Source organism: Thrips palmi, unplaced genomic scaffold (genome assembly GCF_012932325.1).
Source record: "Thrips palmi isolate BJ-2018 unplaced genomic scaffold, TpBJ-2018v1 HiC_scaffold_6, whole genome shotgun sequence".
Lineage (NCBI taxonomy): Eukaryota > Metazoa > Arthropoda > Insecta > Thysanoptera > Thripidae > Thrips > Thrips palmi.
In genome coordinates, this window is record NW_023144633.1 from 1,000,343 (window position 1) to 1,027,052 (window position 26,710).

At 56.3% G+C, this 26,710-nt stretch overlaps 2 protein-coding genes across 4 annotated transcripts; both read right to left on the bottom strand.

The window, feature by feature from the left end:
- Positions 1–159: 159 nt before the first annotated feature.
- Positions 160–12,581, bottom strand: LOC117651599 (CBP80/20-dependent translation initiation factor). Of its 2 annotated transcripts, XM_034395748.1 has the most exons (12): positions 12,275–12,581; positions 10,668–10,766; positions 5,367–5,692; positions 3,454–3,529; positions 3,259–3,370; positions 3,000–3,186; positions 2,749–2,928; positions 2,433–2,622; positions 2,230–2,348; positions 1,980–2,147; positions 1,771–1,899; positions 160–1,692 (listed from the first exon to the last, which is right to left on the bottom strand). In XM_034395748.1, the coding sequence occupies exons 3-12, from the start codon at positions 5,496–5,498 to the stop codon at positions 1,468–1,470; spliced, it is 1,518 nt and encodes a 505-aa protein (XP_034251639.1). In that variant the 5' UTR covers positions 5,499–5,692; positions 10,668–10,766; positions 12,275–12,581; the 3' UTR covers positions 160–1,467. The 2 variants fall into 2 exon arrangements, with proteins under 2 accessions (XP_034251639.1, XP_034251640.1); XM_034395749.1 differs by lacking the exons at positions 5,367–5,692; positions 10,668–10,766; positions 12,275–12,581 and adding an exon at positions 4,481–4,694 and having other exon boundaries at positions 1,468–1,692.
- A 914-nt stretch (positions 12,582–13,495) lies between these two features.
- On the bottom strand, positions 13,496–26,295 carry LOC117651696 (bicaudal D-related protein homolog). 2 transcript variants are annotated; one of them, XM_034395961.1, is made up of 10 exons: positions 25,982–26,295; positions 17,884–18,099; positions 17,688–17,804; positions 16,709–16,855; positions 16,444–16,626; positions 16,176–16,331; positions 15,896–16,096; positions 15,692–15,793; positions 15,432–15,596; positions 13,496–15,351 (listed from the first exon to the last, which is right to left on the bottom strand). In XM_034395961.1, exons 1-10 carry the CDS (start codon positions 26,084–26,086, stop codon positions 15,184–15,186), a joined length of 1,560 nt encoding a protein of 519 aa, XP_034251852.1. In that variant the 5' UTR covers positions 26,087–26,295; the 3' UTR covers positions 13,496–15,183. The 2 variants fall into 2 exon arrangements, with proteins under 2 accessions (XP_034251852.1, XP_034251853.1); XM_034395962.1 differs by having other exon boundaries at positions 15,701–15,793; positions 25,982–26,293.
- Positions 26,296–26,710: the final 415 nt, after the last annotated feature.

Consider the following 26,710-nt stretch of genomic DNA (forward strand, 5'->3'; position numbering starts at 1 on the left):
CTTTGCCAGCAGTAGTTTTTACCAGAGTATCACACATTTGCTCTTGAGAGTTGCAGAATACTTAGAAAATGTTATTCATTTTACTGACTTCTAGGTCATTCATATTTATATTCTGTCTATTTTATGTGATTGTGAGGTTAATTTAAGAAAAATACAATATACATCAATATTTTGCACATTTTTCAAGATCAGTACCAATGTCTTAGAAAAGTAGAAAAGAACCAAGTTTAAGAGCATGAATGAAGTTCATCACATTAAGGTACATAACATGCATATGGCATACTAGCAGTCGAGGGTTAGTTCATGGATGACAATAATCTACAATGTGTTTTTACCACACATCAACAAACTCTTAATGGTATATTAATTAAACAACAAAGGCATGATGTATGTGAACCAATTGGGACAGTTGCTAGAGTCCTAGGACTCTAGTAGTTGCTAACCGTTATTGGTAGGTACAGATGTCCATCACTAAGATAAGAGGTCCCAAGGTTTCACTGGTACATACTAGAAAACTACATGCCCAAAATGTATTTTATAGAATGATAGATTCAGTTCTTCCTATGAAAGCTACATTAAATACAAGTCACCACAATTTTCTGTAATAAAAAACAGGAGTTTTTTTTTTTTTTTTTTTTTTTTTTTTTTCAGAATTGACACAACTTAAAAACAACATGGGCAACAACAAGAGGAAATTGTGCTCTTGAAATAATGAAAAATAAGATCTAAAATCTTTTCTTTTGTTTTCTTTATCTAATAATGCAACAGGAGGCTTGTTATTACTCACAGCAAGCTACCATCAACTACTTTTAGTTTGATTGACACCAGGTACCTGTTTTCATAAATGTGTCAAGCAGTATACACAGCCAATAGTTTGTTTAAAAATCCATGGCTTGACTAGTCTTTTCTCATATTATGAAAGATTACATTACATTCCTAATCACATATTTTGGACTATTAACGTTTCTTCAAAACCAGATAATAATACAGTGCAAGGACAGAAACATTCTTGCCTTGCAACTTCTTCATGTTTTGATAACAGCCTTAATTATTATTTATTAAGGTCTGATAGAATTCAATATGACACAATAAGTTACATCCAAATTTGGGACAGTCCTCTACTAAATGAGAACCCATACTAACACAAAAGCACACTCGTAACACTGTTAAATACCACAATTACGTTTTTTCTCAAGGCACTTCAATACTTACAGAAACAAATATTACTGTATAATAGATTACCCTTCCGCTATATAGCCCTTGACTTTGCTAAGTCGTCAAGGGGCGAGAGAGAACATCTGAATACTTTTTTTTTAAGAAATTTGATTTTGTAATTTGCACTAAATACTACATCTGCAGCCTCTTATGTTAATCTACCTAGCTCATTGGTTCTATTTTTTGTGATTTTTTTTTTTTTAAACCAATGCAGAAGATTCACATTAAAACAAAACCACTGCACCCATGCCATCACTTATTTGTCGCTGGATAATAATACATAATTGCAGGAGCAGGCAATTGCCACTGTGCTGCGTGGAGCTCGATTAGCTGCAGAAGTGTCTTCCGTATGGCTGGAATCGCTGCAGATGTTAAGAACGCATCTCGCACTCCGGCTAAAACAGCATTCATACGAGTTGGCAGCTCAATTTCTAAGTCTTTTCCAATGGAAGAGAGTACAAAAAACAAGCACTCCATCTGTACGAAAAGAAAAATCATATCAATGCATATTTTAATGTGACCTAGGTCAAGCCTGTCTTATACTTCTCATCCTACCTCTTTCAAACTATTTATTGATGGAGGTTTCAGACATTCTTGACAGCACTTAGCAAGAAGAGTTAGAAGAAGTAGTCCAGGCGCTACACCGTCATATTGAGTTTTCAATTGAAGCTGGCGCCGTTTAAGCTGCAAAGCACATCATTGAATGAATGAAACATGAGCGATGAGAAATATCTTTTGCCTACAAACATTTATGGGACACCAACCTGGCAGTACATTTCAGTTAAGAAGGCCATGAAAGCAGGGTAGCGCATGCTTGGAGACCCACTTGATCCTGCAGAAGGACTTGATGCTTTTAGGTACTTTTCCCGGTTTTGGTACCACAATTGGCATGTATTTAAAAGAGACTCAAGAAATGTTTCGTTCTTCTCTTTCTGTAGGGATCATAAGGTAAAACAATGAAACAGATTTGCACATTATTGATTTAGACAGTAATTTGTTGCCCTTGGAGCTCACCTCAATTATTGTTATGCATAGCTTTGCTGCGGATTCTGCAAAGCTTCGGCTTTCCACAACCCTATCCATAATGTGCCTCACTAGCTGCATCAGAGTCCTCGCCGACACCTGATTGGGGTCTGAAACAAACCGGCTTTAGAACCATCTAGCCCACCCACTCGAGGAAGGTGTCGTACAACCGTGACGCGCAGCGCGCAGCCCACCTTCTACCGCCCTGTGGATGGCGGCCTGCACTTCGGGCGGGAAGTTGGCAAAGTCGGGGAGGTCCTTGGCCTGCCCCCCGGAGAGGATGTCTGCCGAGCCGAGGCTCTTGGAGCGCTTGATGCCGCCTGCCGGCGCCGCGGGGGCGGCGGTCGCGATGGCGGCCTGGGTCTTGGAGCGGAGAGGCTTTCCCTGCATCCGCGAGACAGTAACATTAGATGGGCGACCACCACGTCAGCGCCCGCGATCCTCAGCGTAGGCACGCCCGCCAGGCCTAGCCAGGCCGCCAGGCCGCACCACGCGCTGGACTTGACCTACCATGTGATGATCCTCTCCGGGCGCTGAGGACGCGTGGTCCCGGTGCCTGACCCTGCTGGTCGCGGAGCTGCCGGTGCCGCTACCAGCCCCGGGGCCGCTGCTCTCCAGGGCCCCGGTGTGCAGCCCCCTGGCCTCAGACGAGTTGCCCTCCACGTCGAAGCGGAAGTGCACCCGGTGAGACTGTGGGAAGACAGGCGGTGAGACAGTGCAGCCCCAGAGGGACTTCCCCGTGAGGTCTTCGGGTTACCCACCTGCTGGAGAGCGCTGCCCATGGAGGCCTGGTGCTGCGAGTGCCGCTGGTGCTGCTGCAGGGTGTGCATGATGTTGCCGCTCGACTTGGACTGCTGCAGCATGGCGGACTTGGCGGATTTGTTATTGTTATTGTTGCTGTTGTTGTTGTTGTGGTTGTTGTTGAAAGCCAGGATATTTCCGCTGGACCTGAAATCATGCCCGAGAGAATGTATGGAATGTTGTGCTTTGAGACGCTACGCGCGTCCCCCCGCGACTCACTTAGACATCTTGATGTGGTCCATGGCGTTCATGGTGAACTCCTTGGCGTGCACGTTGAGCCGGTTGCTGATGGAGTTTTCCCCGTTCATGTACGACCCATCAACGCGGACGTCTGTAACATTCAGGGTTCCATGTCGATTTGGAAAGGACAACCACAACTTGTGATCCTGACGCAACGAGGGTGCTTTGCTTTACTTGGCGGTCGGTAGATCTCCAGCGTCGGCTTGCCCCCTCCACTGCCGCCACCGCTAGCGCCGCGTCGGGACCGCGACTGGAAACAATGCACGCCATCAGACACCCTTCAAACACTGGAACGGGCGCGCCCGGGGGAGAGGGTGCTAATTATAAGCGGAAGGAAGAGGGGGGGGGGAGCTTTGGCACGGGGGCCAGCCCACGTGGTGAAGGCTTGGCCTGGCTTGGCCGGATCCGCGCACCGCGTCCCGAAAACCACGCGGCCTGCTTTGTTGTCGCGTCTTGCGTCCCAGCCTCCCACTCGCTGAAGCCACCCTTTGAAAACACCGCGAGGTGTTTGGCGCCGAGGACTCGCAGTGGCTCGGGGCAGCGAGGACTTCCCTCCCGCCCCCTTTCCCCCCGCCTTGCCTAAACGGCTGCCCGGTTCCGGCGGCGTGCCTCAAATTCCGCACCGGAGACAACTTTGACGGCAAACCGGTCGGAGCGAAGAGTGGTGCCACGCGCCGCGGTTTCTCTAGCGTTCTCTAGCCCCAGGCGGCCCATTACACGCCTACTTTTAAACGAATCCATCAGCTCGAACCGGAGATGTCCAGCATTACAGTACACTTGACGACGTTTTCGACCCGCGATCGCCATCAGGGTGAGGTGCCAACGACGATGACTCCAACAATTTTACGGCAGCATTTCAAAATTGGTTTGTAGATTTGGCTCTCTGCCGGAGTCGAGTTCAACCTCGCGCCGTTGTTTCCCGAGCAGGAGTCGAAAAGTATAAGCAGGCACGCACGCCTCACCTCACTCGGCGTGCATAATCAAGCTATCATTATTTATTTATTTTCGGCGAGTCATACCCAAATCCGGCATCTTGCCGAGCCATTCCGACGATTCCAATCGGCCGGGCGAGCGGTGTCTTCTCTCTCTGTCGCACTTGTGCCAGCTCACGGGAAAGAAAGAGAGAGAGAAAAGACGCTGCCCGCGCCGCGCCGCCCAGAAAGCCTATGGCCGCCTCGCAGGCAAACCAAGTCGAACTTACTTCGGAGCATCGACGGCTCGTGACAGTGAGGCAGACCGAACTGCCACTCGGTGGCTCGACCCACCTAGCCTGCCCAGCCCTGGCCTAGCCCGACGGCGCCGAGGACGTCACCAAGGCTGCGGCTAGCTGCGGCTAGCTGCGGGTAACACGGTAACACAACACGAAAACAGCTGACGGCGCGCGGACCGACCGTGCGGCGAGCGGCGCGGGCTTCGAGTCGTCCGGCCCGCGCTTGGCGGGAAACTGGTGGGTCTCGACTACTAGCTGCTCCACGAGCTGGCTTGATACTTCACAACCCCGCCCCGCACCGCCCCGCCCCACCCCGCACCCCGCCCGGGCCGGACCGGCTTTTTGGCTGGGGCCACCTAATGCCCCATGCCATATCACCTTCAACGTCGTCCCCTCGAAGAACAAGCACATCTTGTATCGCCGTCGTGCGGCTACGGCTATCCACTCGCCCCTATCTAGCAGTCTGGCGACGCTGGCGACGCCTAAGAAACGGTGGAGGAAGTGGCACGCCGGCAAGGCAAGCCCGGTAAGCCGTTGCCCGTGGCGACGCGGCGGGAGGGTCATCCGCATAGCAGGGCGTACCGACGCACTGCCGCACCGCCGCACCGTGGCGTGAGTGGAATGATTAAAATGCGTTTCCCGCTCACTGTAATTAGATGCAAGTGGCAGACGCGGGCGTGGCGTGAGGGGTGGGAAAAGCGGGTCGCGGCGTGTGGTCGGCGCCTTGCTGACTGCCACCAGACTGATTCCGAGAGTCCTTTCGTCACTCTGCCGCTCTCGCACAGACAGAGCGACGCAAAGGAATCCCTGCCGGACTCGCGTTGGCTTTGGCTGCTTTGGCGCCGACGCCGCTGGGCACCTCGACGTAGGCACTCACCTGGTGCTGGTGGTAGCTGGGGGAGCGCTGGAAGCTGCTGTTGCTGGTGCTCCTCTTGAGCTCGCCGGGGCCGGCCGTGTGCGAGCGCTGCAGCAGGCCGGGCCCGGGGCCCGTGGCGGGTGCGGCCTCCATGGCTAGCAGGTCTAGGCTGTCTAGGCCTCCTAGACGCGCACCATGCCTCGCTGTGGCCACGCCGGCCGTGCACGCCACTGGAAGCTACTCGAGGTGCTGCTCGGCGGCAAGGACCGCGCCGCAGGACGCGTTGTAGAGAGGGGCCGGCTCGGCGTTGGCGCGTCGGATTCAATGTTCAATCGAGCGGAGTGCACCTGCAACGAGAGAGGAACGGGGCTCAGGGGTGTTTACAGTGGGAGTGTTTTCGTCGAACCCCGTAGTCATTCATCTCTCTCGCACCTACGTGGGACGCTCCAAGATTGCGAGAGAGACGGAGCGACGAAAAGAGGGACAGCCCCAGGCGAGTGAGTGAGAGTACAGTGCCGCCTCGACCCCGCCGCCTTCATTTGCATTTGTCTCGAACGTCGAACGTCAGCGGTCTGCAGCCGCCTCGCCCGCCGGCCCACAAAACCAACATCGGCTCATGTTCCCTGTCGCCGGGGCGCGGTGGAGGCTTTGGCGGAAGGCCGCGCAACAGAGGTGAACCCTTTACACTCTGATCTGGCAATTGGATTTCGGACACTTTCGTCCACCTTAGGCGCCCTTAGGCGAGCGACGAAAGGGGAGGGCGGGCCGTCCCCACCCCCTTGGACCGGCGCCTGAAATGGAGGCGGGGAAGGGAAGGGTAAACGCACCGCGCGGGCAGGCAGGCAGGCCGCGCAGGGGGTGGGGGCACCGCGAGGACCGCGAGGCAGGAGGCTGCGACGTGAGCGGCCAAGGCGTATTCTTAGATCATCAGTCGTCACACGCTCGCACGGCCCCCACCCCGCCGCGCCCCGCCTGCCCGAGTGCGTCCCGGTGCCTTCCGTTGGCTTCCCCTTGCTTCCAGCCCTCCAGCCGCACCCGCGAGTGCCACCGCCTCGGCCTGGCATCGCCACAGGGCGGCCAAAGGAGCGGCAGGGCAGGGCGGGGCTTGGACCGGGGCCAGGCAAATCTGCCTGCACACGTTTTGACACTGATCGATTAGCGAGACAGAGAGAGACAGGGAATGCAGTGATGGGACCTCGGGCACGGCACGGCAGGGCACGGCAGGCCGCTCCCATCATAGAGGAGTGACTCACGTCACCGCCAGCCTGCTACTTGCTGGCTTGCTGGCGCTCCCGCCAGAGCCCCCCCCCCCTCCCTACGTCCGGGCACGCCCCCGCCCGCCCCACCGCGTCCACCGCGTCGCGGTGTGTGCCGCGCGAATTAGACGACGGCCGCGCGGCGAGCGCGAGCATGGCGACGCTTAAACACCTTGCCGCGCCCCCCCTCCCCCACTTCATCTTTTCCCGCCAAAATCCCCCCACCCCCTTCCCTGTTGGCCCCGCTGACCCCGTAACTGAAAAGCAGGCCGTCGTTGCCGTCGTCACGCTTGCAGTGTGTCGAGTGACTCGCGCTAGCGACGCCTACTCTCCAAAACGCGGACATGCTAATTCAATCATTTTTTCGAGTCCGTGCTGGGCGTCGCCCTGTTGCCCCGTGGCCGCCGGTGTCGCGTGGCGGGCGCGGCGTGGGGCCCTGTCCCGGCCCTGCCTGCCTGGAGCCGCGGGGACACTGGGGCACACTCGGCCTGACTCGGCCGCGGCTCACAATTGGCCATTGACTGGGGCGTGGGGCGTGCAGGCCGGCCGGCCGGGCAGGGGGCACTACACTGGCAGCGGGCTGATTCCGAACAGTGCCTTCGTCGCTCTGTCCCTCTCGCACTCCACGGGCGTCCCGTCGGCCCGCGAGAGAGACAGCGCGACGAGGAGGCGCGGTGCGGAATCGCTGGCGAGCACCAGTGCTGCCAACCGGAGAAAAAACGCCGGCCTGTGACACGGACTTGATGGAGGAGAGAAGAACGCGGCGTTCGTTGCACTGCAGTGCATGGCTGGCACGCGGCGCGACACGCCCGGCCCCACATCGGAAGTGAAAACGCGACGCGGGACAGCGAAAGGCGAGAGTCCACAAGTGTCGAGTGTCTGGGCCCCTAACCCCTTTGGCCCCGGGGTGGGCAGTCCCGTTGAGGCGCGCGTCCGCGGGACTACCCACCCGCCAGGCCCCTTTGGGCCGTCAGAGCGTTCCCCTCACGTCGCCCCGGGGGTAAGTTTCTTTCTTGTCGTGGCCAACCGAGGGGCGGAGCGGCGCCATGGGGTGGCTGTCCGTTTTGGGCGGGCCCCCATTGCCCCGCACCATTTCGAAAAGCACGTTCGATGGATTGGGGCACGGCGGGCCATACCCCAACTGTAACGAACCGTGATTGCCAAAAGAGAACATTCGAATCCCGCCCCCAAAGTGCGCCAGATGGGGTCGCCAAAGCTCCCAAACCCTGTCGATGGGATTCGAAGCTTGGCATGTCTCGAGCTAATTTCAACCGAAGACCAATACGCCATACTTCTTTCAAAGGTACTTATGCTGCAACGAAAAATGTCCTCCGTATATTCATTTCCCACACATTTCGAAAAGGCAGCTCTGACTTTCCCAAGCACACTTTTAACTTTCCATGACACAAGCCATCAAAGTGGAGTCCCTGGGATATAATTGCATGGGTCGCGAAATCTAAGATGCTGTACACGGTCAAAGCGGCTAGAGCATTTAAAATGGCGTGTATCAACAATACCTGTAACTTCCGTGGCACCTTTACCCAATGTTGCAGCAGCACTAGGTGAAAAATTCCGCTTAAATGTCGGGCTTAGAGTATCATTTGACCCTGGAACGACTTTAAGCCAGCAAGCCCGAGTCAGCCGTTAAAGCCGATTTTCACACTTTGTAACTTCGTGATACGTAATCCGTGATCAAAACACCCACTAAAACGTATGGATACCTTATGGCTCATGTTTTTAGGAAGGTAGTACAAGGTCTTTACTATAAATACCTTTGCCATAACTCTAGTATCATCCAGGACCCCAATAATCAGAAAAACTTAATTGGATATTTCTCACTTTCGGCAAATCAGAGACGCCAAAACTACCCCGAAACGTGAGAATCGCTCCGCAGGGTAGGCAGTCCCGTTGAGACAGCGCGTCCTGCGGGACTGCCCACCCGCCAGGCGCCTTGCCGTCAGCACTGCACCCTCCCTCCCCTCGCCTCCCGGCGGGTGAACGTGTCTGGCTTGTCGTGGGCAGGGAGGCCGAGCGGCGGAGCGGCGGCCCTGGACGGCAGGCTGTCCGTGTGGGCGCCCCCCGAGCCCCAGGCCCCGCGGACCCAGCCGAACCGAACGCACTGCCCGACTGCCCGTCAGTGGGGCACGGCGGGCCACTCCGCGACCCGCAGCCACTCGGACGCGGAAGCGAACGCGCGAACGCCAAGCAGCCCGGGTTCGAATCCCGGCAGTACTCCCACAATGCGCCAGACTCGCCAAGGGTCGCCAACCCAGCCCCAACCTTGGCAACTCGTCGAGAGCAAAGCCTAGACCAGCGGTTCTCAACCTTTCTCGGCTCGCGACCCCAAATTTGAAGCCAAAAATTTCCGCGACCCCACGGGACCCCTCCTTTAACATGCCACGGCGTCTGATCCGAGGCGGGCATTTTGCTCCCTCAACGGGCAACTGGTCTTTGGACCTTCCTTTAGCATGCCTTTGTTACGGAGTGCAATTATCAGTCTTAGTTTGAGAGCAGTATTGTCTCAAAGTTGGCCGAAACGCTCAGAAATGTCTATGAAAAATCGTGTTTTGGGCTGATTTTAAGCAGCCACAGCGTCTGATCCGAGGCGGGCATTTTGCTCCCTCAACGGGCAGTTGGTCTTTGGACCTTCCTTTAGCATGCCTCTGTTACGGAGTGCGATTATCAGTCTTAGTTTGGGAGCAGTATTGTCTCAAAGTTGGCCGAAACGGTCAGCAGTGTCTTTGAAAAATCGTGTTTTGGGCCGATTTTAAGCAGCCACTGCGTCTGATCCGAGGCGGGCATTTTGCTCCCTCAACGGGCAGTTGGTCTTTGGACCTTCCTTTAGCATGCCTTTGTTACGGAGTGCAATTATCAGTCTTAGTTTGAGAGCAGTATTGTCTCAAAGTTGGCCGAAACGCTCAGAAATGTCTATGAAAAATCGTGTTTTGGGCCGATTTTAAGCAGCCACTGCGTCTGATCCGAGGCGGGCATTTTGCTCCCTCAGCGGGCAATTGGTCTTTGGACCTTCCTTTAGCATGCCTTTGTTACGGAGTGCGATTATCAGTCTTAGTTTGGGAGCAGTATTGTCTCAAAGTTGACCAAAATAGTCACAACGATTTTTCAAAGACACTTGCGACCGTTTTGATCGACTTTGAGACAATACTGCTCCCAAACTAAGACTGACAATCGCACTCCGTAACAAAGGCATGCTAAAGGAAGGTCCAAAGACCAACTGCCCGTTGAGGGAGCAAAATGCCCGCCTCGGATCAGACGCAGTGGCTGCTTAAAATCGGCCCAAAACACGATTTTTCATAGACATTTCTGAGCGTTTTGGCCAACTTTGAGACAATACTGCTCCCAAACTAAGACTGATAATTGCACTCCGTAACAAAGGCATGCTAAAGGAAGGTCCAAAGACCGACTGCCCGTTGAGGGAGCAAAATGCCCGCCTCGGATCAGACGCAGTGGCTGCTTAAAATCGGCCCAAAACACGATTTTTCATAGACATTTCTGAGCGTTTCGGCCAACTTTGAGACAATACTGCTCCCAAACTAAGACTGATAATTGCACTCCGTAACAAAGGCATGCTAAAGGAAGGTCCAAAGACCGACTGCCCGTTGAGGGAGCAAAATGCCCGCCTCGGATCAGACGCAGTGGCTGCTTAAAATCGGCCCAAAACACGATTTTTCATAGACATTTCTGAGCGTTTCGGCCAACTTTGAGACAATACTGCTCCCAAACTAAGACTGATAATTGCACTCCGTAACAAAGGCATGCTAAAGGAAGGTCCAAAGACCGATTGTCCGTTGAGGGAGCAAAATGCCCGCCTCGGATCAGACGCAGTGGCTGCTTAAAATCGGCCTAAAACACGACCCCAGCATCGCCGCGACCCCTTAAAAAAATTTCGCGACCCCGCTTGGGGTCGCGACCCTAAGGTTGAGAACCACTGGCCTAGACATTGTCCGCGCCAGGCTGAAGTTGGCAACCCTTTCGACACTGGCGAATCGTGGGCGTTCTCGCCAATTCACGTGGCAACACTGAACTCCAGAGTACCACGCCGTCTTACCGGAAACAAGGTGTCGGCGGAAAAGGCGGCGCCGGAAATACGTGTCGTAGTGCGAGATGGCTCCGCTGGCGGCGCGTCGCACATCTCTGTCGTTTATCACTGCAACAAAAGGCGGGGCGTTAAGGAGGCTCTCTACAGAAGGGCAGGCGGTTTTCACACTCGAAAGTCCAAAGGCCGCGGACGAGCTTGACCTTTCCCGGTTCAAACTGTCGGTTCAAACCCTCCCACGCCCGACCGACCGATTCCAAAGAGTCTTTTGTTTAAGTCGAGTTTAAGCAGGCCGCGGTTGCTGGATGGTGTAGTCCGTGCTGAGCCTCGCCTTACAAAACACATGCCACGGCTGCGGCAGCGCGCGCCACGCGGAAGGCGCAGCTGGGGTGCTTCCACTTCGAGGTCCACGCTCCTCAGGGCAAGGCAGTGTGTCGCGGGTGTGCCTCGTGCGCGACTTGGCGGCGGAGTACGTGTTCACAAGTGTCCACCTGTGAGCTGCAGCTGGAGGGCCTCACAGGCTAGGACAGCCCAAACAGCACAGGGGGTACGCCACGCCTAGGACCTAGGACAGCCAGCTGGGTCAGCCGACCACAGCGACAGGCGAACGAGACGAGTCGGACAAGTGTGGCGCTCGTAAACGATGCGGGTCTGCAGGGAGCTCTGTCTCTCTCTCTTTGGCGCCCCTAAGGGGGAGCCCCACGAGAGCGAGGGAGACAGAGCGACAGTGTTCCGAAGCGGCACTGAGTCACTGGGTCTGGCCCGGCCGGCTCGGCCGCAACAACGGCCATTAGACATTAGTGACCGCGAGTGCCGCGGCGTCGCCAAGACGAGGCGAAGACGCGGCGAAGCGACCGCCAGCTGCGCCAGCTGCACCGTGCGGGCTGCTGCACCGAGACACCGCGCGGACATAGATCGACGGTGGTTGGTCACTTTCCATTTCAGTGGTCGCGTCTCAACCATCTTGGCGACGCACTTCTCTCTGTCTGCGACATTCGGGGGCGCAGGTTCATCGAGTCTCTGCAGCAGTCTTGGACGCACGCGGGATGTTCGTTTTCCGTGTTCCATTCCTCGCTGTTCTTGACGAGCACGGACCCCCCAGTGCGCCAACGCTGACAGCGCCGACACTGGGATGCCGCGTCCGCCGCCGACGTGCGCTGTGGCCGTGCCGCCGTGCGCCTGTCTCAGTGCCGCACCCACCCATCACACTGCCAACACTCTCCTCTCCGACAGTGCAGTGGTCTGAGGCGCCGCAAGGCCCGCAAGGCGCCTCAACGTCCTCGCCTGCGTTTCGGCGTGGCACCACGGGCCCTTCACATCTTCCTTTCGGCGCTGTTTTCGGCAGTGGTCCGCGCCGCGGCCTCTAAGTCAACTTTCCTTCCTTGTGCTGCCTTTCCTTTCCACTGCACCGGCGGTTTAAATTTAGAATTGAATTCCTGGTTGGGCGTCGTCGGCGTCGCCAGGGCGGCCGGCCGTCCCTCTGGCCCCTCTGGCCGCCCCGCTGGGCGAGCAGGCAGCCAGGCAGCCAGCAGCGTGGCGCAGGGGCTGTTCCTTTCTTCTCGACGACGCACTGGGAAACACCGCGCAGCACGCACATCCACTTTTCCACTCGCACTCACCAGAAAATGGGAAATGTAACCGCGGGGTTCGATTAGTCGATTAGTTGGGGCGGTTGTTGCACTTCGCACTTTCCATGTCGTTTCGCGTGTCCGCGTCGTGGTCGAGCTGGTCGAGCTGCCCGAAGCACGGCGCTCCCGCAGCTTGGCAGCTTGGCAGCCCCGCGGTTCTCTCGGCGCACTGCTACGCACTGCAGGTCAGGACGGGACGGGTCGGGCGTGGGCCGTGGGCCAGCCTAGGCCTCGCAGCCTCGCCTCGCCTCGCAGCCCCAACGAACGCCCTGCCGCCTGCCGTGCCCGACTGCAGCCGCCAGCCGCCGACGTACACCACTAGATGGCGACGGCGGGCTCGTCCTGTCTCGCGGTCTCGCGGTCTCGCCGCGCCCCCGTGGCCCCCGTCATCTCCTCCTCCGTCGTCCTGCCCCCGACGCTCTCCTTCCCCGCGCCTTCCCTCCCGCCAGCGACGCGCGCGCCCTCTGCCGGCCAGGCGGCGGACTGATTGATTCCGAGAGTCGTTTTCGTCGCTCTGTCTCTCTTGCACGTGTGCGGCACGGCCCATGAGTGCGGGAGGGACAGGGCGACGAAGACGACTCTCGGAATCAGTCTGCCGGTGTCTTGACGCAGTGCCGCCAACCGCGCGCGCTTTGGTGCGCGCCTCTTCCGCGATGCAGCTCTCCGCGTTGTCTCTGTCGCCGTTTCCATCTTTCTGCACTACGAGGGCACACAGCTGGAGCAAATAGTTGGATAAGATAAACCAGCGCAAGCTTTCGGCATCTACTCTGTTTATCTCTCACAGTTTGCTTCGAATACCCGCCAAAATATGAATGAGCGCGCTCTGCAAAAATGTGGAGTGTGCTGGGGTCTGAGGTGGGGACCCAATGAGGGGAACTCTTTTTCGTCGTTAAGGTGTAAATAAAAAACGTGAATTAGGTAAAATTACTTTTATTACTTTTCCACGTAACCTAGCAGGCTGGCACTCAGCTAATGGTCCAAGGAGAGATCAGCACTGAGCAAAATTCATGTCAAGACAAAATTTCAATCAAGCAGCATTTGTAACTACAATACTGAAAATCTAAATCTTGTTGTGCTGTATGTACATTGTGAACAGAACTTGGTTATTGCTGTATTTAAAAAAATTGCTACTGGTTAAACTAACATCGACTAGTGTTAAGTAAAGTGGCATGAATAGATCCAGGAATTCATGGAGGAAACTGATTTAACAAATTTCATTGTAAGCACAGTTTTAGTTTGAACAGAAAAGACGATCATTTTAATGCATTGCGATTCTACACAATTTTGTTCTTGCTCAACCAGAATGGGAGTTACAAAAATAATTGCAGGAACAAGAATGACACTTTTGAGCACAACAGTGCCATGGTAGTGGAGGCCACCAAGACCACCAGCTGGAGCATAGCCCTGAATAGGATGTCAGTTCGTGGCATGTAGAGCCTGTAGCACTTAATGTTACTTTTGGTTTCTGTACATTTGACAATACATACATGCCAGTTTATCACAGACGAGTCTAGCACTATAAAGATCAGGACACCATAGGTATCCAGTCTATTAATTATTCTGTGAGACAAGAAGGTGGCTGTCCTTCAGAACAAATCAAGTTTCAGCCATATCACAAGCATCACCCTACCAGTTAATTTATGTCTGGAGCACATGTGCGTTTCATGCTTCAGATTTGGAGGTGATATTTCCAACACAGTGCTACCCACGTAGTCAGAACGTTGCAAATATTGCTCCAAATCCAAGGCTTTGAAGTAAAGAAATTATTTCCACATCCCTTAAGGACAATAGAAATTACAATAAGGCACATTAAGGGTTTACCCATCAATTCAAATAAATGTTCTTGAAAAGAACAACATGGTATATCACTAACAAAGAAAAGTAACTCATAGTCCATAACAAAAACTTCACTAAAATTGTTTCTTCAAGTAAGAAATTAGAAGAGTTGGGTCCCAATGTTAGTGATTGTGATGCTCCAAACTAAAACAAAGGCCAATAAAAATACACTAGTTTAAGTTTTATTCAAATAACTTAATCACATTCCTTATGTCTTTAAAAGTGAGCCTCAAATGAGGAGAGTTAATAAAAGGCAATAGTTAACTTCAGAAAACATGATTTGGTCATTTTTAGAAGGTGTGTTCCCAGGTAATATTTAAATCATACAGATCTAGAGGATTACATTACATGCGTCAAATAATGGTTCTACAACTGGGAAGAATGCATTGACAGATTCTCTGAAGTCCCTGATAAGATTCAGGTTTGTCAAGTAGAAGAAAAAGAAAAATCAAGGAGGGGAAGTGCGAAGAAGTATAAGTGACTTGTTTCTTATAATAAAAAAAAAATTCATTTGAGGCCCTCAACACAAATTGCTTTGTGTTGGAAAGTCACGGAACATTTATAACAATGCAACCATTAATTGCACTACATTCTTACTTCCTAATTTTAAATACACTTTTCATATAGAGAAGACTAGTGTGAAAAGTAAAAACCTAAGAAGTGTTAACACATTTAAGTACATCTGGTACTCCTTGAAACACAACCATAATACAGTATGAGAAGAATTCCTCAGTCAAAAGTATCACAACTTGTTTTTTTCTTAAGTAACAAATTTCACTGCTCAAATTGCGGGGCTAAATGTCTTTTGAAAGTCAAATTAATGAATCATTTCTGAACAGTAAAATACCATTGAATATTGAGATTGGCATAAAGAACAAAGTAATTGCAAGAAGTCGATATAACATTTGCGAAGCCCCTTGAAAGTTAATTATAGAAAATACAGATAAAACAAGTAAAGCAGAGGGGTCTGCTTGCTAAGTCTCAACAAAATTAAAATCTAGATAACATGGCGGCGCATTGCACTCATTAATAATCTTATTACATATGTACAACTGGTTTTCTGATCACCGTTGGAACAAGCTGAAAAGGCGTAGACTGGAGGTGGTCCTCTTCTTGTCGCTGGCAGCAGCTGCAGCTTCAGGTGAGGCTTCAACAGCAACTTGACGGGAGCGCTGTTCCTGAGTCGTCAACTTACGACGCATCTGTTCATCTAACAGAGCCTGCATGTCCATCTGCAATGCAATCACACCAATCAGAACACTGCCTTTCTGATAAAAAAATGTAAACACTTATTCTAGCACGATGTACATACCTGCCACTGTTCTAGTTGCTGACTCAGTTCAACCTTCTGCTGAATTGCCTCCATCAGCTGAGAGTTGGCTTGAAGAACATCAATTCGAGTCTTGGCTAATTGTACTTCAACCTTGTTCTTACGGGCAACAGCTCCATCTCGAACTTCCCACGCTTTGCGGACAATCTGCAAAATGTTGAAGGACCACCATGAAGCAACTTCCAAAAAATATGATAAGACAAGTAAATGAAAATGAACCAAAACCGGAGAATGACATTTACCACACCCACCTCATCTTTGGCAAGATGCGTCTCATCCATGTCCGCCCTGGCGCGGTCTCTTTCTTCCTGCGCCCCAGCCAACTCCGCTTCCCGAATGGAGAGCTGCAGACAGGGAATACAGAAGTCAAAAGTCGGAATTTTTTAAAACCTTGAGGACGCAAAGAAATTTTGACGGCATGGAGTGAGGGCCGTTTAGAACCGCACCTTGCTGGTCAGGTCCATGACCTGGTCGGAGCGCCTCTTGAGCTCGTCGGTCCTCTCCTCCAGCTGGCGGCGCGTCCGGTCCAGGTCTTCCCTGGCGCGGTGCAGCTCCACCTCCACCGCCTCGCCCTCCAGGCCCTCGCGGTCCACCAGGTCGCCGACGAGCCGCGTCACGTCGCGGACCGCCTCGCCCAGCTGCCCGGTCTGGAATCACAATCAGGTTCACCGGTGTTAGCTTTCCCGAAACTGCTTGAACACAAACCAAGCCAAGACGAGACAGTACCTTGAACTTGCTGCAGTTGTTCTCGTCCACAGAGGGCAGGGAGTCGGGCTCCGACTGGGAGTCGCCCTGCATGGACGAGTCGTCCTTGTCCTTGTTCCGCAGCCTCTTGGCCAGGTCGCGCAGCTGGCGGTACGAAGCCACGGCCTCCTCCTTCAACTGCAACAACAATAACAGCGTAAAAACGGAGGCCGGGTGGGGGATCGAACCCACACTCGCGGCACCGCTGACACGGGCGTAGACCGCTCGGCCACGCTGCGCGGGTACTCACGCTCTGCAGCTCGGAGGTGGAGACGAAGCCCGACTCGCTGGAGTCCTCGCACTCCATCTCGTCGAGGAGGGAGCGGTGGCCGTGGCCGAGGCCGTGCGGCAGCGACAGGGGCGACGACGACGGGCTGGTCAGCGAGCTGTTCACCAGGCGGATCTCGTCCAACTCGCGGCGGTTCTGCCGCAGCTACGACAAACAAATCAGCCATGCAGATAACTCGAGCAGCGTCAGCGAGCCTTCTCAGCCTAGACCGCCTCGTGCGACGTACCTGCATCTCCTGCTCCCGGGTGGTCCTCTCCAGCAGCATGATCCTCTCGTTGGCGTCGTCCAGCAGCGCGTTCAGCTGGTCCCGCTCGGCCAGCAGCGCCGCCAGCCGCCTCTCCAGCTCCGCCTTCTTGTCCGTCAGCATGTTGATCTGCAAGCAACACCCACCGCGTTAGCGCGCCACTTCAAACGCTGCCACTTTAGCGCCAAAACGGACAGGTCGGGGAGACCCACTGGGCAAACCACGTGGCAAACCACGTGGCATCGCGACCGAGAGAGACACGACGGAGCCGAAGCGGCGTCTGCATTCCTTATCACGGCCGCAGTTATCACTCGCGCTTCTCGCTGCCGGGGGTCGTCCAAGTATTACGTCACGGAGAGGGGACATCGGAACAGCCTAGTTCAGTGCAGGTGGCCTTACGATGAATGTTCGCCCGTGTCCAATAAAGGCGGGCTGGACATGGGCGCGCAAGCATCCCTAAGGCCACCTTACCTCAGCCATTTACCCAGAGCGCCAGGTATACGTGCAGCAGCGCGGCGAGCCACACCACCACCATCCTCTCAGTCTTGCTCGGCAGCAAACCCGGCGGAGCGGAACGCTATCCGCGGGAAACGAAACGGCCTCGTCAATACCCCGCGTGCTCGTCCAGAAGGTCCCTTGAGCGCGGAGTCGCGACGCGCAGCGCATGTCTAGCCTCGGCGGCGACGCGAACCGCGCGAGCCCGGGTCGGACGCAACCGAGCACCGCATTTTATGTCCGGAAACGAGACGGCGAGGCAGCGGACGGAGCGGAATGGAACGGCAGTCCGATGGACGCCGATGGGCCGGACGAGGCGACCCTCCGACTGGCGGCCTGGCGGCCAAGCGGCCGGCGCCAAGCGACCCAATGGCGCGGCGATAACAGCGAGGCGCTGACCACCGCGACGACGGCGACCTTGGCGGCGCGGGGGACTCGGCGGCGCGCTCGGGGACTCGGGGCTCACCTCGTCGCGCAGCGCCTCCAGGCTGGAGACGTGGTCCTGCAGCGACGACTTGCGGAGGTTGCACTGGTCGCGGAGGCCCTGCAGCTGGGCCGTCAGCTGCTCCTCGGTCTTGTTGGACTGCACAACGGAAACAAACGTAAACCTCTGTTGCAGGCGGGAAAAACCCCAAAATTTTCACATTGCAGTTGCCTCTCACCTCCTTGAGCTGCGCGGCCAGGCGCGTGTTCTGCTCCGTCAGCTCGGCGACCAGCACGGCCTTCTCGCGCTCCGTGGACCGCAGGGCCGCCTCGCGCTCCTCCACCGCCTTCTGCAGCTCCCGGACATCGGCCTGCAGCTCCACCAGCCGCGAGTCCGCCTCCGAGGCCGTGGCCGCCAGCTTGCGGCGCAGCGCGTGCCGGTCCTGCTCCAGCACCTGCAGCAACGACAACAAGGGGGTCAGCAACCAAGTTAGCACCACTAGAAAACAAAAACAGTACAAAAAAAAATCACTCAAAAAAATTTAAAAAAAAAATTTAAAAAAAATTTAGTAAAAATTGCTAAAAAGGTTTCAAACGATGAAAGAAATTAAAAAGAAGAATGGAGCAAATGGGCAAATTTCCAACCTTCACCAAATCGTGGCGCCCGCATAGTGGTGTTACAGAGCACCCAACAGATCATGAGTCGTCTAGCCCTTAATGGCAATGGTTACAGAGCACCGGCCAAGCTCGAGCGCGGTCCGCCGTGGCGGTAGGCAACCCATCGGGCGGCCAAGCCAACCGGCACAGCGCTCCCGAGGCAGTCGGGCGCTGCTGCTACCGTAACTCCACCATGCAGACGCCGCCTGCCCTGCTGGCTGTGCCGCTGTGCCTCGCGCGCAGCGCGCAGCCAAGCCGTTGCCCGCCATCATCAACAACAAAGGCCGGACACCGAGTTTTGAAACCAAACAACCACTACACCGTGCGCCGCCCGGTGCGCCCGGCCGAACCGCGTCGGCGGCAAACAGACCTGGAGCCATTTGCAGCCGAGGCCGCTCCAGCAGTTCCAGCCCACCCCCAAACGTACTCCAGCCGACTCCAGCGCGCCGATCCATTGCAGCCCTGCACCGACAAATCACGGCGGCCCCAGGCAAGTAAAGCACGCGGACGCGCGGACGGCCCGGGCATCCCAAACGACTTGCCCCCCCCCCCTTTTCCCTAAGGCCCTGGAGGTCTGGGCCGTCTCGGTACCCAGCACGGCCAGCACGGTCGAATCGATTGGCTGCCCGCACTGTGTGGACTATGTATGGTGTAGTGTCGTCCCGAACTTCCAAGGCAAAGGGGGGGGGGGGGGGGGGGGGAGAGGGACTCAGACCAGACGGAACAGGGAAGGCACACAAAAATTGAATAATTCGAAATTTTAAAAAAGGAAAATGACAAAAAATTAATTACTTTTAAAAATTATCTTCATAATAAGTTGGAAGAGGGTTCAACTAACTATATGAGGGCGCAAAGCTGATTGCTCCTAAAATGGCGGAAGGGGGGGGGGCGTTTCTTCGGCGAGCAGTGTGCCTGCCGTGCGGCCGTCACCGCGCGCATTTCTCCCCTTAATTACAATATGCACGGCGCTTTGTTGGGAAAAGTCCTCGCTCGGAATGCAGCCCATTAATGGAGCAATGGGGCGTGGCGTGGCGGGGCGAGGCTGCGCGGGCACACGCCGTCCCGTATACTGATGCCGAGGCTCGTTTTCGTCGCTCTCTCTCTCTCGCACCCGTACGGGACGCCCATGAGTGCGAGAGAGACAGAGCGACTCTCTGGCGGTGCACCGGCTGTGCACACACGCTCGTCGGACACCGCGCCACTTTGATTCTCCCGCCACAGCGCGCCGCTTTCAACCTTCCAGTGCAGCCGCTTCTGCCGCGGTTGCAAACATTGACGGCGACGTGCATAATTACAGTGTGCTACGCGATGCCGCGCGATGCGGCCGACGTGTATTACCGCGCCATGAGCGGTCAACCGCCGCGGCAGAAACGGCCCGCGGGAAATTATACAGCGCGCCGCCAAACCCCAAGAAAATCTTTCGTCACGCGAAGAAAACCCGCGTTCGCACCACGCTCGCGCCATCTCCTTCGTAACAAGAATAACAATTTCTTCGCAAGGCTCGGAGCGCGCGAATGTGAAGTAAACGATCCCGAAGATCCTCTCCTCCTCATCCCTCCCGATCCCGTTCCGAGATCCATCCCGCCGGGGGCAGGGGAGGGGGAGGGGCTCCGAGCCCCGGAGACCTTGAGGTGGTTGCGCAGGGCCCCGCGGCTCATGGCGGTGCTGTGCAAGGCGGGGCCCCGGCGGGGGTCCCTCCGACCACCGGGAGCCTGGAGAGCCTGGCGGCGTGGAGGGTCTGCAGGGCCTGCAGGGCCTGCGCCGGGCTGGGCGGTCACTCACCTGGAACAGAAGGAAAGGAACACACCGTCAGACAGTGGAGGCACTCCCACTCATTAATGGATTCGGGATGTGGTCAAACTAATCGGACCCAGGCCGGCGGAGGCTGGACCATTTGGCTGGACCAGACAAGAGGTCACGCTGCTGCCGAAATAACCTTATCGGTCGGGTTCTTGTGAGCAGCAGGGAGAGTGCGGCGACGCGACAGCCGCCGTCCAGAACCCTCCAGAGCACTACCGCCCGTCTGAAGGTAGGCGAAAAGTGTCACATGGTCCTCTCCGAAAAAATAAATTCTAGAGCCGTTGTTAAACCCTGCAAAACCCTCAACATCGCGAACCCTCACGCCCGCTGTGACCTCACTCACTCCTCACCTCAGCTCAAAATGACTGCCGTGCCTCCGCCAACGCGGTCGGCATGGCCTGGAACATGACTGGCGCCGCCAAATTGAATGGCTCCGAGAAGTGCGGGCCGGGCAGACCACGCACGACGCCCAGCCTTGGTGCCGTGGTCTCGGTGAACTTCAACGCGCGACCTTTTCGAATAATGCGTTTAATTAGCACACAGCGTGCGCGTACGCATGAGTGCAAAGTTACGACCGCGGCCTTACGACAGCGCGACACACCGTAAGCGAGCGCTGTGCTAGGCAGTGCTACGCGCAGACGTAAATAACCAAACGGTTGTCGATGCGAAATTGCTATTCCAGCGATAAAGACGCTATCGCAAATCATGAGGCAAACAGTAATGCTTTTAATTGGTCGTCACGGCAACGCGGCGACGAAAGACAAGGCGCGCGGTGCGAGAGAGACAGAGCGACCAAAGCACGGCCAAGCACGGCCAACGTGGGAACGCTGGGTCTTTGTGGCGCTCCATCTCGTCGGCACGGCCAAACGGCCGGACGAGTCGGCAGCATCTCACGCCGGTTTCTTTGGACGCCTCGGCGGCGAGGGGCGAGGGGCCGGGGCACCCGAGGGCACCCCGTCCTTTGTCCGCCCTGGCGACATCTCTCCGCGCAGCCAAGACGCGACAACAAACAGTCGTCGGAAGCGGCGGGCAAAACTCCGAGGTGTTGGTTCTCCGAATCGAGAGAGCCCATGAAGGCAAATTTAAGCATCCGGCACGTCGGGGGAATCCAGCCCCGATTTCTTCAGAGTGAAGTCGAGCCCTAGAGCTTCCATTTTACGGCCCCCTAAACAAGTCCTCAGACTGGACCACTGTGCTGCGCGCCCCTGCTCGCCTGGCGTAGCCACTGCGAATTCGAGATGCATGTGGACACGAGTGCGCCACGCTCCACTGCAGGCTCACTCCCAACAGTGCTGCGCCGCGCCCGGCCGCACCGCTGCGGGGCTCCGCACGAGTGCGAGAGAGACAGCGACGTTGCCCGCTGTGCTCCACGCCCCGCCGCCACGCTCGGAGCGCGCGCGGGTGGCGATAGTCGCAAACGACCGTGACCAATCAGAAGGGCTGGCCGGGCAAGTGCACCAGAAAGGCAGCCCGGGCCGCGTCCATGCATACATGCATGCAGGCAATGGGGCAGCCAGCAGAGCGAACACCTGTCTCTGTCTCTCTCGCTCCCGCGGGGCGCTGCGTGAGGGTGAGAGAGAGACAGCGACCAAACGCTTCAGACTTCTGAACAAAGCCAGGCCCAAGGGGGGCTGACTCCTATAATACTTCGTACACAGACCTATAATACTTGTATAATACCTATAATACTATAATCCATAATACCAAAAAATGCCGCACATTTAGTGCAGTTTCGGGTTCAAAATGAGAAAGTTTTGTAAAATTGTGGTGAACAGGCGTTCAGCGATTTTTAGACGGATCGTTAGAGTAAGGAAATGGCGCTAAGGCTGATGACAAGGTGCTGAGGCTCTTAAAGATGCGCGGTAGTATTTTGAGGCTCAGGAGTGCAAGCCGGAATCCTTGTTTTCAACTAACTTGCGTATTTCGGAAACCTTCGGTACACGGAAAACCACTTAAAACGACACAATTATCTAAATAAAATGTTCGGAATAATACCTATAATACTCTATAATACCTATAATATATAATACTTCGTACACGGTTCGGGAGAGTCAGCCCCCCTTGGCCAGGCCATGCGTTTCGGACCGACTTCCCCGACGGGAGGCGTTCAAACAAGAAAAGCAACTCGGAAATGAGGAAATTGTGTCACTCTAATTCACTTTGAGTCGGAATATAGTGCACAAACTGCACGAATATATTTTTTTGCTTTCCATTTTGCAAAATAAAACAGCCAAAAGCGGAACATTCGCCCTACAGTCCTCCGGCACGGCAGCAGGGTGCTGTGCGGCGGCGCAGGTGAAGTGGATGAGCGATCGGGGCGCTCCGTCACGGGCCCATCTGGAATACATGAGCCGGGCGGTCACGTAGTCACGTAGTGCGGGCCGCCCCGGGCCGCCCCTTCCCCGCCGCCAGCGCCGCCACTGTAACTAACGTGCGGGGCAACGTTTTCTGGAGCCCGTTACCGCCAGGTTACAACCCAGCGAGCACCCCGTCGAGGGGTCACCCGACCGGCCCGGCCCAACATTGCCTTGGTTCCAGTCCCATTTAGTGACTCTGGAGCTCAAAACGCGTCTAGAATTTTGTCCGCCTCCGCCGGTCTTCTGGCCCACTGTGCGGCGGCAGGGGCGAGGCAGGCCGCCCGCTCCACAGCCGCGCTCGACGGCACTGCCTACCCGGGACTTCGCAGGCGCTCCCACCGCCTTTGCCAAAACTTCGAAAAGGGAGCGCGCTTTGCAAAGAAGACTGACGCGCCAGGCCGGGCAAAGCAGAGCCAGGCAGAGCAAGGCTGCCACTGTCATTTTCGCGACAGGTGCGTTTTTCCAGCGCAGTGGCAAGGCCACGCACAACGCCCGCACCGCGCCGCGCCCTTGGTGATCCGCAGCATCCACCAGACTGCTCTCTCTCTCTCTCGCTCTCATGGCGCGTCCCGTCTGGGTGCGAGAGAGACAGAGCGACGACTCTCGGAATCGGTCTGCAGACGGACGCAAAAAGCGCGAGCCGGAGCAGCCAGAGCCAGGGTCGCAGAGCCGAGCAAACGCCGAGAACGAAACCAGCCAAGTAAAGCAGTCTAGTTCCTCGGGAAAGGAACGGCCCATTAGAAGCAAGCAGAATCATTCCGAGAGTCGTCTCTCTCTCTCTCTCTCGCACCTACAGGGGAAGCCCCATGAGTGCGAGAGAGACAGAGCGACGAAAACGACTCTGTCTGCAGCGTCAAACAAGCACAAGCGGCGCGTTGTCTGGGTGGCTGCTTGCGGTTTCCCGGCATCGCGGGCCGCGAGGGTGCGAGAGAGACAGAGCAGGGCGTTGCACTAACAGGGGACTACTCGTTAGCACCTCAGCCAGTCGCCTCGTCCCGCGGGGCCCGCCTCACGTCACGAACGTCACACCGCCGGGCCCTCGGCCAGGCCGGCGGCGTGACGAAGTGACAGCCCCTGTTGCGTCACACGAAGACACCCGCCGCCAATTACTTTACCAGGCTTCCCCGCCGACGAGGCTAGCTGCGCGTGGTGTTCACTTTCGGGTTCGATCTATCGAATCGACGAGGTGGAACATGAGCAAGCCCCACCGCGTCTTGGAACAAGATCAATTTCTTCAACTTTCTGCATTTAAAAAAAAATCTAAACCTGCACCACGCGAAAAAAAAATTAAGGGTCGGTTAAAATGCTCGATTTTCTTCCCGTGCGCTCGGAATGAACTCGGGACGTTCCACGACTTCCGAACTACTTGGAGAGCACTGGACCACCCACGAACAAAAGCCAAGTAAAAACGGTAGCCAATGGTGGAGTCTCTGCGCTTCAGGCGCGCGTCGCGGCGTCGCGGCGTCGCGGCGTCGGCATGGCAACGCCGTGGCATCGCCGTGGCAACGGCCTGGACGCGGTAATCCCTCACTTTTTGCCCTTCCCTCAATGCCAATGGTATCACATCATTCCCCCGCCGCGCGCGGAAAAGACCAAAGAAGTCTTTCCTCATCAAGACAATCCAGGCATGGCAGGGCAGGGCAGGCACATCGAAAGCCATGCCATCCCGGCGGAAAAGCGAGACTGCAGTAATTACTCCAGTGGAGGTGGACAAGACGCGGCCACTCAATTTTAACGACTTATTTCTCCCGACTAAAAAAAACAAAAAAAAAAACACGCAAAAAAGGCGACATTTCACTATCGAAAAGAAGGATTCATACGCCGCCTCCACCGACTCAGGCGAGAACGATGACCTAAGGAACAAAACTTTTGCAATGGAATAAAGAGTTTAGTGGTTAGCACCAGAACCAGCGTCGCCCCTATAGCAGGGTACGGCCACACTGCAGCCAAAGTGCCAGCCTCTCCCTTACGGGACGCAACGCGAGTGCGACAGAGACAGAGCGACGCCAATTAGCGTGACAGTTTTCCGTTGGCTGACTTCATTCCGCAAACATGGACAATTTGGTTGCTTGCCGCAGCCGTGCGCAGCCTAAACGCCGGGCGGACGCGGCGGACGCGGCGGACGCCACACCGTTAGGTGCTTCATTCACACAGCGACGGACAATAACCCGAGCCCGATTTCGTAGTCGTGCTGATAGAGTTGCGACCGAGGGGACAGACAGACGGACGGACGGACGGACGGACGGACGGACGGACGGACGGACAGACAGACAGACTGCGTCCGGCGAGGGCTAAACCGCGGTACGCGCGACGCGCGGGCCTCGACGGACAACCAGGCCCCAGGCCGGCCCCGCCCCGCCTGGCCGGCCTAGCAGCGCCACCGGCAGAGCGGCTTAGAACTTGCAGAGCTTCCCGGCCACGCATATAACCATAACACGCGGATACGACAAGCGGCGCTGGGAGGCGCGGCGCAGGTAGCAAATGTCAGGCGGGGGAAGGGAAATGTGCCTGGCGCCCGTCCGGCCGCGGAGGAAACCTTTCAAACGCCGAGCGCTTTTTAAACACGCCGGGAAAAGCGAGGCTAGCTGGACGCGCCCGGCCACGGAGAGGGAAACGAAACGCCAAAGGGACGGGCGGGCCGACCTTGGCGAACTGACGGCCGCCCGGGCCGCCCTATCCTCCATCAGCTGCAATCAGAGCCCTGCCTCGCGGGGGGGGGGGGGGGGGGTTCAAAAACCACCAGAGACGTCTCTGCGATGCGAGATAGCGCCGTGACCCCCCCTTCTTTTCAAAGCGGTACGTGGTTAAGTGTACGAAGGCGCCGCTAGAGGTCGCCCGAGTCACGCCCAGCCTCTATCTCTCTCTTCCCGGACAAAGGAACACAAACGAGTCGGCCAGGCGAAGTGCAGTGCAGCAGGAGAACGGCCCAGACGGCCCCGCCCAAACCAGCTCCCGTGGGACAACAACCGCGGACGTCCCCGCCCCGCCCCGCCGGCCAGCGCCGAGCCGCGCAGAGCTGAACTTGAACTTGAGCGCGGCGAGGCGGCTGGCTAGGCCCAGCGCCCAGCCAGACACGCCACGCCCGGCCCGCATGTTTGCATTCGACTGCCCCTCTCTCGTACACCAGCATGGCGGGCGGCCGTCTCGCTCCGTCTCCCTCGCGCTCTGTTGTTGTCTCAGCTGTCCCGCAGTTCGCACTCACACACACACAGACGCTCACCTGCGCGAGCACGCCGATGACTAACGCGCCGATAACGACCAAATGGGAAAACACCGTAGCATTGCTGTTTGACTCCGCGACGCCGGCGGAGGCGGCCAAAACTCGAGACGCGTTTTGAGGTCGAGAGTCGCTAGACAGGACTCGAACTGAGCGTGTGACCCCACCAATGGATTGCTCTCCGGACGAGGAATCCATTGGTGGGGTCACAGGTTCGGTTCGAGTCCTGTTTAGCGACTCTGGAGCTCAAAACGCGTCGGGGATTTCGGCCGGTCTTCTGGCCCACTGTGCGGCGCCGCAACTCACCTCGAACAGCGCGTTGTACAGGTCTGGCTGCAGGGCGGTCTTCACCTGCGCCACGGCCCGCTTGTTGGCCCGGACCTTGAGGTCGCGGGACCGCGACACGTACATCTTGGACAGAATCTTGGACGACTTGGGCGAAACCGGAGGGCGGGGGCGAATGCGACACTCGGCGCTTCTTAGAGTCAGTCTCTGGGCGGCGAGCCGCACGCGAATCGGCCGTCGGCGTGGACACGGCGTGGACACTGGCGGGCAGGGCAGGGCGTGCTGGCGGGGCGAAGCTGCACTGACAGTCTCCAGCCGGGCCAGCCAGAAAGCCGGAACCACGCCAATCACGCACGCGGCAGGGACGGAACGACGCAGCACGGCACAGGTGCTGCTGCCGGCGGCGGTGGCGCGCGTCAGAAACACGCCTGCGACAGTCTCTCCCCTCTCTTTCCCTCTCACACAGTGAGTGGTAAAGGAGCGTAAAGGAGAGACAGAGACGGTAGTGTGCCGCCCTTGAATGAGGGTAGAGTCCTTTTCGAAGCGTTCGGTGACGACATCACCTTCGCTCTCAATGGACAACCTGTCTTGGTCTGGGTTGAAATCGGAGCCGAAATTCAAGTTGCCGTGACGTCATTCGTGCACGCGGCTTTAGAAACGGCGACTCGCATTGCTCGCATTGCTGCCCCCCCCCCCTCCCCGCCAACATGGCTTCGGCAAATCTCTGCGAATGTCGAAGCCCTACGACAC

Bases quoted from the DNA above. Each gene is read 5' to 3' on its own strand.
- LOC117651599 (XM_034395748.1), bottom strand. From the start codon at position 5,498: ATGGAGGCCGCACCCGCCACGGGCCCCGGGCCCGGCCTGCTGCAGCGC. The intron at 3,530-5,366 runs GTGAGTGCCTAC...CATTGTTTCCAG, and splicing joins CCAGCTACCACCAGCACCAG to TCGCGGTCCCGACGCGGCGC. The intron at 1,900-1,979 runs GTTGGTGTCCCA...TGTGCTTTGCAG, and splicing joins TAACTGAAATGTACTGCCAG to CTTAAACGGCGCCAGCTTCA.
- LOC117651696 (XM_034395961.1), bottom strand. From the start codon at position 26,086: ATGTACGTGTCGCGGTCCCGCGACCTCAAGGTCCGGGCCAACAAGCGG. The intron at 16,856-17,687 runs GTGAGCCCCGAG...TGTTGCTTGCAG, and splicing joins TGGAGGCGCTGCGCGACGAG to ATCAACATGCTGACGGACAA. The intron at 16,097-16,175 runs GTACTGTCTCGT...TTGTGATTCCAG, and splicing joins ACAACTGCAGCAAGTTCAAG to ACCGGGCAGCTGGGCGAGGC.